The sequence below is a fragment of the Mesoplodon mirus genome (genome assembly GCF_964341445.2).
Source record: "Mesoplodon mirus genome assembly, chromosome: 10".
NCBI lineage: Eukaryota > Metazoa > Chordata > Mammalia > Artiodactyla > Ziphiidae > Mesoplodon > Mesoplodon mirus.
The window spans coordinates 31,170,869-31,185,766 of record NC_138986.1 but is presented as its reverse complement, the minus strand read 5'-3'; the positions used below and the strand labels follow the sequence as shown (position 1 = coordinate 31,185,766).

The 14,898-nt window shown below is 37.7% G+C and overlaps 1 protein-coding gene across 2 annotated transcripts in view; it reads left to right on the top strand.

The window, feature by feature from the left end:
* ENPP3 (ectonucleotide pyrophosphatase/phosphodiesterase 3) overlaps positions 1–14,898 on the top strand; it is a 65,885-nt gene that overhangs the window by 34,178 nt on the left and 16,809 nt on the right. For both annotated transcript variants that reach the window (XM_082633445.1, XM_082633446.1), the window contains exons 16-20: positions 5,057–5,123; positions 7,338–7,425; positions 8,748–8,923; positions 10,631–10,685; positions 12,510–12,664. In XM_082633445.1, coding sequence (XP_082489571.1) covers positions 5,057–5,123; positions 7,338–7,425; positions 8,748–8,923; positions 10,631–10,685; positions 12,510–12,664 — 541 coding nt within the window. The remainder of the gene's footprint in view (positions 1–5,056; positions 5,124–7,337; positions 7,426–8,747; positions 8,924–10,630; positions 10,686–12,509; positions 12,665–14,898) is intronic.

Below are 14,898 nucleotides of genomic sequence, written 5' to 3'. Positions count from 1 at the left end.
TTGATTAGATAGCTCTTTAAGATCTTTGTCATCTTTGTCATCTGAAAGAGCATGCTTATGGCTGTAAGGCCAAGCGAAACAATTTGTTGTAACATTTCTTTTTTTCTAGTTATAGTTGTGATTCATATCGATCATTTGCAAAATATAAGGCCATTTTGAGAAAATATAAATCATTCTGAATCATTCTATCCCCAAATAACCAATTAATTAATTGACTCAACAAAATGTTATTGATGCTTGCTATGTGTGTACCAAACCCTGTTCTAGGCATTTGGGATACAGGAATTACTCCTGCCCTCCTTGTCAAATGGAGAAGCCTGATAATAAGCCAGTAAACAAATAAATACACACTATCTGGTAGTTTAACTCATATTCCCTATTTTTGTATTTTATTCCACTATTTTTTCCATATGCATAAGTGGATATAAATAGAAGATATGTTTAATAAAGGAAGAGGAGACAAAGGAAGAGAGGAAGTTGGGCTCTAACATAATAAATGTGTGCAGGATGAGGAAATGGAGATTTGGTAGAGTCTCTTCACTGAGATAACGGGAAAGCCAAGCAGGGCACCGCTAGGCCAGGGAGCGTGCAGTTTAACACGTGGCCACTAGATGACACTAGCCTTTCTTCTTGGAATTCGAGTTTCATAGCCCTTTGGCTTAGTAGGCTGTCCTGTGGGTCAGGACAGCATTCTCTAAAAGAAGATTAAATTACGTGAGATAAATTAAGCTTTACTAACATTAAATATATAAGATTTTTAGTAGTGTGTGTATGTAATATATAAATGTGAGTGAGTTCTCCAAATATTTACTGTTGAGGGTATGAGATCAAAGGAGTTAGGAGACCAATGGTACAAAATGAGAAGGTGTCCATCAGTTCAACAACATGGACTATGGGTTATAGAAGGAGAGCCCAGCCACCAGGATACCTCTGGGTTTCACACATTAATACTCAGACTCAAATTGTGAGCTTTGTACATTTACTAGCTAGCAGTCAGATGTAAATAGAGCAGCAGCCCCAGAGTTCAAGTCCCGGCTCCGCACCTAGTTTGTTGTGAGAACTTGCACAGATAAATATCTCAGGTCTTCATTTGTCTCATCTGTAACACAAGATGAACCTGGTTTCACTATTCTCTTGCTATTCATATACAACGTAAACTAACTTACATCAGAGGAAATGCTGACTACAGCCCCAATCAGAGCAACAGGAAGTCTCATCTGATTAAGTCCTGGGTGTATTTTATCTCCAGCCCTTAACACATGAGTCTCAGGCTACCTATTTTCTAAGTTAAAATATGTCAACTTTAGTTATAATGTTCAATATTTGATAACTAGATTCCCTTTTCAAAATTATAGCAAATTTCATCATTTAGTGTAATCTATTTTCCTCCTTTTCCTCCTTATTTTGCCCTTTATAAAATGTGTTAGATTTTACTAATTTGGGGAAACCCAATTATTTGAAACTAGTTGAAGTAATGTTAAAGTACCCTTTTAGATAACATGAATAATAGCTTTTTATGTTATGACTGGAAACTGACAAATCATCGGTTTGTCCAGGCACGTTTCTAAGAAATGGAGATAGACACAGTCCCCACCCGAAGGATCTTCACCCAGGGAGGGGGGATGACAACAGTTATAATCAGGTGTAAAAACTGTTGCACTGGGATCAAGTACAAGGCACAAGGAAACAAAAAGAGTGATTTCACACCCCAGGTGCGGATGCCAGAGAATGTCAGAGAACACTTCCTCGTAGGTGTGATTCCTGCTCTGGGTTTTGAAGGCTCAGGATGGGTTAGGCTAAATGCTGTCACATAAGTGGGTATCCCTGTGCAGTTGTCTAGTCTGTGCATTGTACAGAGGCACTCAACCAAGGATTCGAGTGGGAGCGGGAATCTAACCCTTGTTCAGCTCACCAAGCCTGGACAGACTGTGTCTGCAGAGGAGAAGGACCCCTTTTCCTTACTGGAAGGCACCCCTCTGCTTGCCACGCCTTGAGCACTGCCAGGCTGTGTCTTCTCAGAGGTGCTTCTTTCTCTGAATGCTTTGCTCAGAGCAGTGGAGCACCTTTGTTTTTTTAAATTATTTTTTTATATTTATTTTTGTTTGCATTGGGTCTTCGTTGTTGCACGTGGACTTTCTCTAGTTGTGGCGAGCGGGGGCTACTCTTCATTGCAGTGCGCGGGCTTCTCATTGCAGTGGCTTCTCTTGTTGCAGAGCACGGGCTCTAGGCACACGGGCTTCAGTAGTTGTGGCACACAGGCTCAGTAGTTGTGGCTCGCGGGCTCTAGAGCACAGGCTCAGTAGTTGTGGCGCACAGGCTCAGTAGTTGTGGCACACAGGCTCAGTAGCTGTGGCTCATGGACTCTAGAGTGCAGGCTCAGTAGTTGTGGCACACAGGTTTAGTTGCTCCACGGCATGTGGGATCTTCCCGGACCAGGGCTCGAACCCGTGTCTCCTGCATTAGCAGGTGGATTCTTAACCACTGCGCTACCAGGGAAGTCCCTTTTCTTTTTTATTTTAAGTCAGTAGCAGCTCTGGGGCAAGGAAAGGTAGAAACAGAGGGTCAGGTTTCCAGGCAAAGGGACTAGATTACATGAATTGCAAGTACTTCCGTTTTGCTAGAGCACCTAGTGAATGAAGCTGCCTTCATTCAGGTCCTCCTGCATGAAGGACCTTATCTGTCAGGACTAAGGGGTGTGACTTTGTGAAAAGAGTAGGAGACCACTGGGAGCTACAAGGTGGCTGGAGGTGAATATATTGGGACTTGCATTTCTGAGAGCTCACTCCAGCTGCCATATGGAGGAGGATGGTCAAGCAAGTGGCAGGGAGGCCAGTTAGAAAGATGTGTTGTGACCCAGTCTTCAGCGTGATGACAGCCCCAAGGGAGGCTGTGGAGCTTTAGGGGATGGTAAAACTAGTCAGCACACCTTTGGGAAAGTATGGTGAACTTATGACTCAGATTTTCCAGGATAGAACCAGTTCATTATATTCTGTCTTCCATTTGTACTCATTAAAATATGTTTCCATTTTCAGCAGGGACATATAGGGTTAAATACAATTAGGGGTGTATGTCTGTGTACGAGTTATCTGGGAAGATTTTGGAGTTCAGAGTCAGGATAACCAATTCAGGTCAGATCTAGCTTAGAATGGTGGCAGTAGAGGAAAGCGAGGGAAATGTGACAGGTACGACAGAGAAAGATAGGACTTGGCAACTAACTGGGTATCAGGAGAGAATCTTGCTCATTGCCCATGTGTGTCATGTCCCAGCTGTGGCAGAGAAACGGAGCCTTAATTTTGACTTTATTAATTAGACATGGAGAAGATAAAAGAGATTTGTTCCAAAAGATTTTAGATATTACTTGGAAGTTGAGCTAAATTATGAAAGATAAAATCAACTCATCTTTTCCAAGTGCCAGCTTCCATTTTTCCATATGTAATTTCCAGAGCCAAATTAATGGTTGGAAAGCTTGAATGTGAACAGTTAGAAGAGCAGACTTCTAAAGTTTTCACTTGGAAAGCAATAAAAAATAGAGGTTTTTCTAACAATATTTTTATCTTTTGCTTCCAAATATGGTTTTGTAATACTAAAGTTTTCTGATGAAGATGGGTTAGGGGTTGGAAATATAAAAACAAACCAACAAAAACTAGATTTATCTGAAAACAGGAAGATAAAGGATCAATTTTAGAGAATTTTACCAATGGCTTAGTTCAAAAGACCTTTCCTTTCTTTCATTAATGAATACTCTAGCTCCCCACACAGAATTTAAAACTTAATTATCCTCAATCAAATAGCTCCAGTAATCTTGGAGAACCAAATATCTATGGAATAAGTATAAAAATATTTTTTAGAACAAGTTTTACCTCATACCAACAATTTTATTTTCATTAGCTAAGATGACATGAACTGGCACCTTAGAGTAACTGAACTTAAACCCCCTATTAAAAGGACTACTCTTGCTTTCCCCATTCTAGGTGGTACTTAGTTTCTCCTTTCTTCCCTCTATTGGGTAGAGTTGAGTGTGGCCTTGTGAGTTTTGTGATTTATTTTTTATTTTGTTATTTATTTTTATTTTTTTATTTAAGCTGAGTGAGAATCAGTTATGAATTTTTTAAGACACTAAAGTCCTGCTCTCAATTAAGGTTACAATGTAAAAAACAAAAACTGTGCGTGTGTGTGTGTGTGTGTGTGTGTGTGTATTTGCCCAGGGGTTGGGAGCTGGGGATTGGGGAAACAAATGAGAGAAATTTTTTAAGGCCAACATTTGGAAATATTAGTCTTTTTCCCTTTAGGGGCCCAATTTGAACCTGTATAACATTATTGCTTTTAAAAAATCTAGGTTCCTTTATCACTATTTTGTTTTCAAGTATAAACACTAACTACATATAAAATTGCTAATACTGCTGAATTCAAAGACTAAAATGTGAAAAAGTAGGCAAAATACAAATGAATTAAATTTGAAAAGTCTTTCAAGTAATAGAACAACAACCTATGGAAGAAAATCCCAAAAGTTAAAAATAAACTCTGACTTTACAGAATATACTGGCTTTTACTTCCCAAGTATTATAATTAACTTGCCCTGAGTATTCTCTATTCATATTTTCATATTATTTCCCTAGATATCTCTGACCTAAAACAGGAATTGATATTTTTTCCCAGTTCCAAAGATTTATTTTTAAAGCACTGAAATGCTTAACATACTATGTTAATCAAACTACTCTTAATCACATAGACATGGATGTGTAAATGTACAGGTAAGCCCGAAGACAAATTTTTAAAAAATCAGTGCCTTTGTATATCCTTCTCTTAATGTTTAAAAGTCAAATACTTTTGAATTCTATTTATAGATGCTGGAATTCTCCTTCCTTCTCTCCTACCACTCTTTGTTCCTCTGTGGCTCTGCATTTGAGCATGAAAATAAATGTATTTATGCTGTTGTTGACAGAAAATTTTACTTATATAAAAGGAGAGGCTACATCAAAATCCATTAAAGTTCAGTTTGCAATAAGGTCTCATATCAATAGAATCATCAGAGTGTAATAATATTACTTCTTTATAGGACTAAACCATCTTCATCCTGTGGAGGAGGCACACATGGTTATAACAATGAGTTTAAGAGCATGGAGGTAACTTACTTCTTTTTTTTTTAAACAAATATTTATTGAGCACCTACTTTGTGATGGACAATGTTCAGGACTCTTGAATACCTTTGTGAACAACACAGATAAAGACCCCTGCCCTCATGAAGTTTTCATTCTAACAGGTGGATATAGACAATTGACATAATAAAGCAATGTATGGTTGGTACGTTACGAGATAAGTGCTATGGGAAATAAAAAGTAAAGCAGAGTAGGTGGAAATTGGGGGTGTTTTGGGGTGACATGGGGGCAGAGTGCAACTTTAAATAAGATGGAGATGGTAAAATTCATTGAGATGACGGCTGAGCAGAGACTTGAAGAAGGTGCAAGAATTAACCTTTCAAGTATTCAGGGGACAGGTGTCCAAGGCAGAAGAAACAGCCAGTGTCAAGGACCTAAGGTGGGAACGTGTCTGATATGTTGGAGGTGAGAGAACTTTTGTTAGGCTGTTAGGATATTAGACCATGGCTGCAGCTGATTGGAGAGGAAAGAGGGAGAGTTAGTTTGATATGTTAAATTCAAGATATTTATTAGACATGCAAGTGGAGATGTTACATATAGGCAATTAGAGAGTCTACCTAAAGGAATAAAAAAATTGAGTTTTGGGTATATAAATTATTTCGAAGATATGTGACTAGATAACATTCTCAGGGATTGAGCGTAGGTGGAGAAGAAGAGCAAGTACTGAGCCTTAAGCACTTTCCCTTGAAGAGATTGGGAGGCAGAGAGTTACTAGCAAAGAGACCTGGGAGTAGAGCCAGCGAGGGAAGAAGAAAGCCAGGAGAGTGTGCTGTCCTTGGAGCCCAGGGAGGAACCTATTTGAAGGAGCCCATGAGTAAAGTGTAGCCGATATTCCCCCCTCGGTAAAGCTTCATGATTTTGCAACCTGATTGTCTTATCTAGTTCCATTTGTCACACACACACACACACACACACACACACACACACACACACACACATGCCCCTTTCCAAAGAAAGAAAAATGTGTTAGGCTCTATATGAATATACTGCCTCTTAACATTGTCATGAAGAATTCTATCTCTTTGTAAATACTTGAGAAGTTTCTGGAGACAGCATCCTTCTCTATTCATTAGGGTACTATTTGATAATTGAGTTAATTACTGCAAGAAAAACCTATGCCTCCAATTCTTTGCTGATCACCTTGGGAAAATATATATGTGTATATTTATATTCCTGTTGCCTGAAAAGAATTGCCTATCTGTGTTTGATACTGTTCTTCTAGATATTTAGAATCTAAAACAAATTAGATCTGTTATAAATAATATAATTAAGTTACCTTTAATTATTTAAACATAAATAAAAATATTTAGGTCTCTTCATCCCAAAAGTAAATGGGAGATGTCTTTGAGAAATCAGTGGGCAAGTATAAGTTGTGCAAAAATATTTAATGCTTAGAAACGTCAACACTTTTTGTCATGTAGTAGTAACATATGTGAACAGTGATAAGAAAGGAGTATAAAAAGAATATATGATGTTGTATGATGAATTTCTAATTTCTGTTGTCCAGATGTTGTAGAATTGTGTGGGCATCGGTTGTCCAGTGTTGCTTGTATTCTCCTAGTCTGTTGACATAGGAGGTGCTATGGAAACAGGTGGATTTAGAAGTAAACACAGTATGGATTATACTTGATTGGACTTGGTACAACATCTCAGGTGGAAATGTTGCAAAAATCATTTTCGAATCTGGAAAGCAGCCAATATTTTATGATAACTATAAATGGAGCATTTAAAAATTGTGAATCACTATATTGCACACCTGTAACCTATAATATTGTACAGCAAATGTACTTCAATAATAAAAAAAATCAGGGCTTCTCTGGTGGCACAGTGGTTGAGAGTCCGCCTGCCGATGCAGGGGACACGGGTTTGTGCCCCAGTCCGGGAAGATCCCACATGCTGCGGAGCAGCTGGGCCCGTGAGCCATGGCCTTTGAGCCTGCGCATCCAGAGCGTGTGCTCCGCAATGGGAGAGGCCACAACAGTGAGAGGCCCACATACCGCAAAAAAAAAAAATAATAATAATAATAAAAAAATCATACTGTTAAAAAAATCTGGAAAGGAATTCTTAAAGAGGCTTAAGATACAAATAGAAGAGCTGTTAGAAAAAGAAAATTGTGTCTCTTCCAACATCTGTTTTTGAGATTACATGGCATCTAGTAATAGGTGGACTATTACTGCCTAGGCTATCTTTCTGGCACATGGACCCAGTTTTAAACAGCAGACTGAAGTTGAACCATTTGACAATATTGAAATCTATAACTTAATGTGCGGTAAGTATACCTATATAACTTCAACAATCATATATGAATCGAGTTTTAAAAATATGAATTTTGAAGCTGGTGATAAATTGAATCCCAGAAGTAGATGCTCTGTCCTAAGGAGATGGAAGATAGAAAAAATGAGGTAGAATTATTTACTATGCAGAATTACTTAGCGGTCAATGTGAGTTCTTTTCATTTTGTTTTGTTTTAGTAACGATAAACATTAGACCCTGGGAGACCAACTTTTCTGTTAGTTACTACATGAAAATTTAATTTAATAGAACTTAGATAAATAAAATTACACTTCCAACTTTTCAGAGCAGGGGTAACACAGCAAAAAACAGAAGTATTTTCTTGTAATTACAGAGAGAAAGCTTCTGGAATAAAAGAATGGTAAAAAAGTCCTATTTGGATCGACACATTACACTCAATGTTAAAAAACCGTAAAGAATTAGAGTTTTGGGGAATCTAACCTACCTTCCTGCCTATGTGCTTACCTCAGACCACACATAATTTAGCTAGGCAAGGCAATGAATTGAGTTGCAATTTCATCTTTAGCTATAGGAATTTGGGAACATAAGTACGCTCACAGTTGTCACTCTTAATCTTGCCACTGGCCTGTGGTAATTGAATGTAACTTAGAGACCAAAGAGTATCCATTTAAAAATAATGTGTTGTAGCATTAACTTAAATTCTTTGTTCCCAAGGCTGAGTTTATGGTCAGGGCTACTGGCCCTTTCCAGGAAAGGTTTAAAAAGAACTAGTTAGTGTTGCAGTTCTAGGAGAGATCTCTTTGGTAGTCCTCAGCAGGAGCCACTTACGAGGCTATGTTTGTGCAATATTTGTATGTTCTGTTTTTATAGGAAAAACTATAAAAAGTTCTCTAAATTTTAAGCAAAATTCACTAGTTTAATACTTTAAAAGTATCTGTACTTAGAGTATTTTCCTATAATTAAATAAATATACTACAAGTAAGATTGTAAATTATTTAAGTTCTTTAAACTTGTTTTTACTAAAAGTGTAGCTTTTTTATGCTAGAAAACCATGATATGCTTAAGGCACAAAGTGATCATTTAAGCAAAGATGCTTTTCTCTGGAGGAACAGAAACAGTTCATAAACATTCCTGTGGCTCATTTACAGCAACTGTTCCTATTTTCTAGAAAGACTAGGTATGGAAATTGGGAGGGGAGGGGGAAGCTGCTCAACTGAATGGTTTATGCAGCAGAATTTATTAAAGGAAGTGAACACTAAGTGTTTGTTTTCCCCCATCTTCTGCATAGATGTTGTTGCCTTCTAATTTAAAACTACTTTGAATTTAATTTTTAAACAGATCTTCTACACATTCATCCAGCACCAAACAATGGTACCCATGGTAGTTTAAACTACCTTCTGAAGGTGCCTTTTTATGAACCATCTCACGCAGAGGAAGTGTCAAAGTTTTCTGTTTGTGGCTTTACTAGTCCATTGACCACAGATACTCTAGGATGTTCATGCCCGGAGCTAAGTGTAAGTAATAACTTCATGTATCCATAAGAATGTAAAGGGGCAAACTCATCTATAACCAGAGTAGCTAACAACCAGGTTCGTGTTCTAGCTCAGATATTTACTAAGAGAATATGTGGTTTCTCTGAACCTTATCTGGAAATGAGAGGTACATTGTAAGATTAAGTATGTGAATATATTTTGTAAGCTGGAAAGCACTATTTGGCAATTGTTAATCCACGGTGAGCTACCTGTCTGTAATCGTCCCAAACAGTGGAATCCTGGGGCTCTCTTTGATTTCCCTCATAAACCATCTTTCTTTCAGCTTAAGAATCAGAGGGTCATACTCAGTTATTTCAGAGCAGAAATAGCTGGCGGGGGCAGGGACTGAGATCTGACATCTGACACACCCACTAGGGTAGGTGCTTCGGAGTCTGCTCAGCAGGAAGCCTAGCATTTAAAGTGGGAGGTATTCTTTTGGGTAGTAGTGAAGAACCCTTTGATGAGAGGACGCTTGGAGGCTGCCTGACAGACAGTCAGCATTGGGAAGGTCTTTTTAGTGGATCAGATGCCCACCTGAGTTCAGCAGCAGGATTTCAGATCCCAGGAGACTCTCAACCAGGTGAGATTCCAGTGCTAAGAGGAGTCTCCCAAAGGCAAGCAATCAGAACAGGAGCTCAGAATGCAAGGACCAAGCCCTGCTGTGAGAATTAAAGCACATGTGTGGGGCTAGGATATCGGAATGGAATTGGAGCCCACTATCGGGACTCCATCAAGCTAAAACTAATGTCAAGGTTCATTTGATGCCAAGTCCCAAGGGTGGCTGTAAAGCTAGATAAACACCAGCTGCCTCAGGTAAGGATTGTTTCTTAGAGCCAGGGGACAGGGAAGGCTTTCCATTCTCTGATCCTCAAAATAACATCATATCACAGAAATAAATGTGTAAGTAAATTACCAACCAAAAAAGATTTAAAGGGGCAAAAGTCTAAACTTCCCAATAAAAATCAAATCCATCCTGAAGATCAGAGTAAATGTGTGGGTTTCCTACTGCTCCAGATAACCTCAATGGAACCACTATTTAAAGTAATAATAATAAATATTATAAAGTGGGTGTTTTCTTCCCCACTTTAGAGATAAAGAGGGCTCTGAAAAGTTAGGTAAATTGTCCAGTGTCACAGAAGCTCTGTCTATGTGACTGCAAACCCCAAGTTCTTCTCTGCAAGGAAGGTCCCTTCCTGCTCAGAGTGTGGTCCCAGGATCAGCATCTGCATCACTTGCAAGCTCATTGGAGATCCAGAATCTCAGGCCCCCCTGAGCTTGGGCTTATACTGAATCAGAATGTACATTTTAGCAAGACTCTCAAGAGAGTTTCATGTGTGTGTGTGTGTGTGTGTGTGTGTGTGTATATATATATATATATTAAAGCTTGAGAAACCCTGGGATGTTGTCATCACAACTTAGTAGTTGATTCCAGCTATGGTCAGAATGATCTGCCCCATTATCAATTACATCTTTGCAGACTCCCACACAAAAAATGTATCCCTGGGAGTAACAATGTCTCTATATTTCTGAGGTAATGTCCGAACTGGAATTTAATCTCAAGTTAGTCTGGCTTTTTTGTTCTGTAGTAAAACATTCATGTGACTACTGCAGAAATAATCTTGATCACTTTTTAAAACATGTGTTGATACTATGATTCACTTTCTCCCCATCTCCCACGTTATCTTGCAGGATGCTGCTGACCTTGAACGCGTGAATCAAATGCTAAATCTCACCCAAGATGAAAGTAGGTCAATAGAAAGCACGTTAAGTCTTCGATGTTTAGACCTAACAGAATACCATATTGCCTTTTGGAGGTTCTCCAAAATAAGCTTACAGGTTCTTTTGAACATAAAGATTTTCTTGCCGATATACAAGAGGGAAAGATGCCCCAGATCTAATAACAACAGTAGCAGGATGGAATAGTTATGATGGTGCCAAGCACTCAACATTCCTTGAAATGGTGGAGCGTTGTCTACAGTTCCCTATTCACTTTTTTAGACGTGAAGAGACAAACTGCCTGGGTTTAAGTCCTATGTCTACTTCTTCCCCTCTGTGTAACCTGGGCCAAATTACTTAACCTCTCTGTGCCTCAGTCTCTTCATCTATGATAATGGTACTCACCTCCCGTAATTGAAAAGATTAAGAGTTAATCCATGACATGTACACACTGCTATATTTAAAATAGATAACCAGCAAGAACCTACTGTATAGCACAGGGAATGCTACTTAATATTCTGTAATAACCTAAATGGGAAAAGAATTTGAAAAAGAATAGATGCATGAATATATGTATAACTGAATCACTTTGCTGCACACCTGAAACTAACACAACATTGTTAATCAACTATGCTCTGACGTAAAATAAAAATTTTTAAAAAAGAGCTAACCCATGGAAAGAATGTAGAACAGAGTCTGCCCTGGCGCAGTATTATTATTACCTGTTATCCCTTTTATTTTTTACTTTAAAATTTTTTTAACTGAAGTATAACATTTTATTAGTTTCAAGTGTACAATATAATGATTCAATATTTGTATATATTGCAAAATGACCACCACAATAAGTCTAGTTAACATCTGTCCCCATACATAGTTATAAAAAATTTTTTTTTCTTGTGATGAGGATTTTTAAGATTTACTCTTGGGCTTCCCTGGTGGCGCAGTGGTTGAGAGTCCGCCTGCCGATGCAGGGGACACGGGTTCATGCCCCGGTCCGGGAAGATCCCACATGCCGCGGAGCGGCTGGGCCCGTGAGCCATGGCTGCTGAGCCTGCGCCTCCGGAGCCTGTGCTCCACAAAGGGAGAGGCCACAACGGTGAGAGGCCCGCGTTCCGCAAAAAAAAATAAAAAAATAAATAAAGATTTACTCTCTTAGTGACTTTCAAATGTGCAATACTGTGTTATTAACTACAATCAACCTGTTATCTTTCAAGTATCCTTGTATTGAACTCTCTAGGCCTGTTTCATCATTGTAAAATGGAAATACCTACTTTTAGAGTTGTTATGAAGACTAAATGAGTTAACATATGTGTGTACTTAGAATGGTGCCTGGCACACAGTAACAGTTCAGTAAATACGTTGGCTGTTTTGACAGTCTTCTTATGAGTGTAATCTACTGAGTGTTATTCCATGGCATGAATACCCTGCACATTTTTTAACCATCAGTAATTGGTGGAATTTAGACTAATGGCAGACAATTAAAAATGAATAAATACAGTAGGCATACTTTTAATAAAATTCCCATTTCTTTCCTAGGACAATTATTAAAGTAAGTCTTCTTTGTTATAAAGGATGTGCTTTTGATTTTAAAGTTTTATCTCTTCGGATATGTCATGTGAACTGTTAGCTGTTTAGCTAAATAAGTTATCTAAGCCTTAGTTTTATAATTTATAGAATGGAATAATAACACCTACCTCATAGGGTTGTTGTAAGACTTAAAAGAGGTTAAATATGTAAAATAGTTATCAGAGTACCTGGAAAATAATAATCCATCAGAGATGGGTAGTTACTATACATAAAAACATTTGCTAACTTTCATAAACATTTTTATTTTATGTTATTTTTATTTTAGTAAAAACAACAGAGATACTAAATTTGCCATTTGGAAGGCCCAGGGTTATACAGAAGAACAAGGAACTCTGTCTTCTTTATCACAGGGAATATGTCAGTGGATTTGACAAAACTAGCAGGATGCCCCTTTGGAGTTCATATACAGTCCCTAAACCGGTAAGTTTCTGTGTCCATTGATTCACACAGGCTGGAAAGAAATTGTAGTTCTTTACTATACTAAAAGTTGAATTTTGATTTGCAGTAGAGATCCTAAAGGGAGCTCAACGGACCTGTGGCTTGTATTGATAAGACAATGTCCCAGGTTTTACTTATAAGTACTTGTAGGTGCTACATGGGTGCCAAAGAGGAATACATTGTGTTTTGCCTGGAGAAAGCAGAGTGTTTACAGGCCAATTGGCTAATTGGTATGGCAGGTAGAAAAAAAGATTTCAAAGAGAAGCAACAGGAAGTACAGAGACACACATTTCATTTGGTATTTCCCAAGTATATGGTGGGTGCACCTAAAAGGTGATGGTAACTAAGTTATAAAGGGTTTTGTTATTTATTTGATTACTTTAAAATACTATACTATCTGCTGTGTACCGTGGTAGGCACAGTAAACACAATGTGAATAAGAGGTAATCCTTCCCTAAAAGATCTAGTACTCTAAGAAGCCAGGCTAGACTTACATGTATAGGTGTCCTATGTTACAGGTCTCTGCAGATTGAGGTTGAGAATCCAATTGTTTAAATCCTCTTACCTCTTTCACTATCTGGCAAACTTCTTTTCAATTAATATCACCAGGACTATTGGCTACCATAAGAAAAAGAAATATTAGATCCCTACTTTACACCACATGCAAAATTAAATTGATGGTGAATTTATAGACCTAAATGTGAACAGCAAGTCCATATTTTCCTTTGTGTATATCTTTATGACCTCAGGATAGAGAAGGATTTCTTAGGACACAGAACAACAACAAAAACAAAAATTACATAGAGGAAACTGATTAATTTACTACATTAACATTAATGTGTGACCAAAAATATGAAGTTATGGGTGGGACAATATATTTGCACTGCATATAAGAAACAAGTGATGAGTATACAGAATACTAATTAGGATCTGGAATGGCTAGTAAATTTCTACCAATAAACAAGAGAATGGCAAGCATCTTAGTTAATAAATGGGCAAAGGATATGAACCAAGCAATTGAAACTTATTAGCAATCAGGGAAATGTAAATTAAAGCAAAAATCAAAGTCTGCCAAAAATCAGCCCAAACACTCCTTCATGGCAGGAATGGTTTTATTTAATGTATTCCCCGGCACAATACCGCTGCCCAGTAAATGGTTATTGAGTGAATGCATTAGATAAATTAATCCCAACCATTATTTTTAAAGAACTGGAGATGAAGCAGTACTTCCGATCAGAAGGGTAAATAATCAGGAAGCTGTTTCTGTAGAGGAAATCTTAGTATTTTAGATACAAAGATTCTGATGACAAACCCCTACCTATTACTGTTCTTGTTAAGGGTACAGATCTTCCATCTCTTTTTATGGAAAGGAAATGATTGGTTGTATCCAGTTTATTTACTCTTCTTGTTCCAATTCAAGATTTCTGGAATAAGCATATTTTCCCACTACTAATTATGGCTTTATGTGTTCTGAAAGCCAACTCTCCCACTGACAATGGTTTAATTGTGGTCAGTGGTAGGAGAGCACTAATGTTGTTTTCCAATGTGAGCAAATATTTTACAGTTACCTGAGTTCATATGTATGGTTAATGGCAGCATCACTTTCTTAATATGCACAGTGTTCAGTTGTCTGTGATTTTCTTCAACATGCTATGAAGCGTACTATGAAACAATAATATGAAGTTATTTATTCCTTAAAATAATTTCTATTTTGTTTTTGATTTTGAGAGGGGCAGTATATTCAAGGCCAGTTTTATTATTCAATTCTCTATTTTGAAAAGTCTAGGTACCAGGGATTATGTGGAGTTAAGGGGAATGTTTATGTTTTTAATACTTTCCCCTGCTGTCTTGCATTCCTGAATTTATATGAGCTTTAACGGAAACCAAAGGCAGAGGATTTCAAGTGGGCTCAGACTAAGAGTTTAGTACAATTCTTTTTTTGTTATTGTTTTAAAACTAGCTTCTTTGTTACCCAGAGTTCCTGTCCTTTCAGGATCCCACAGAACTACTTGTGTATTTCTCCTTCCATGTGAGAGGATGGAATTCTAGCAATTTTCTGCTTTCTAATTCAGAAATTACTCTGTTAGTATGTAGTGGTTCAAGAAAATTACATACAAGGATGTTTTGAGATTCACATAGAAATGTTGTAAATCAGCTCTGTGTTTGAAAACTCAGACTTTAAATAAGCACTTTTTGGAGCATGGACCCAATTGGCT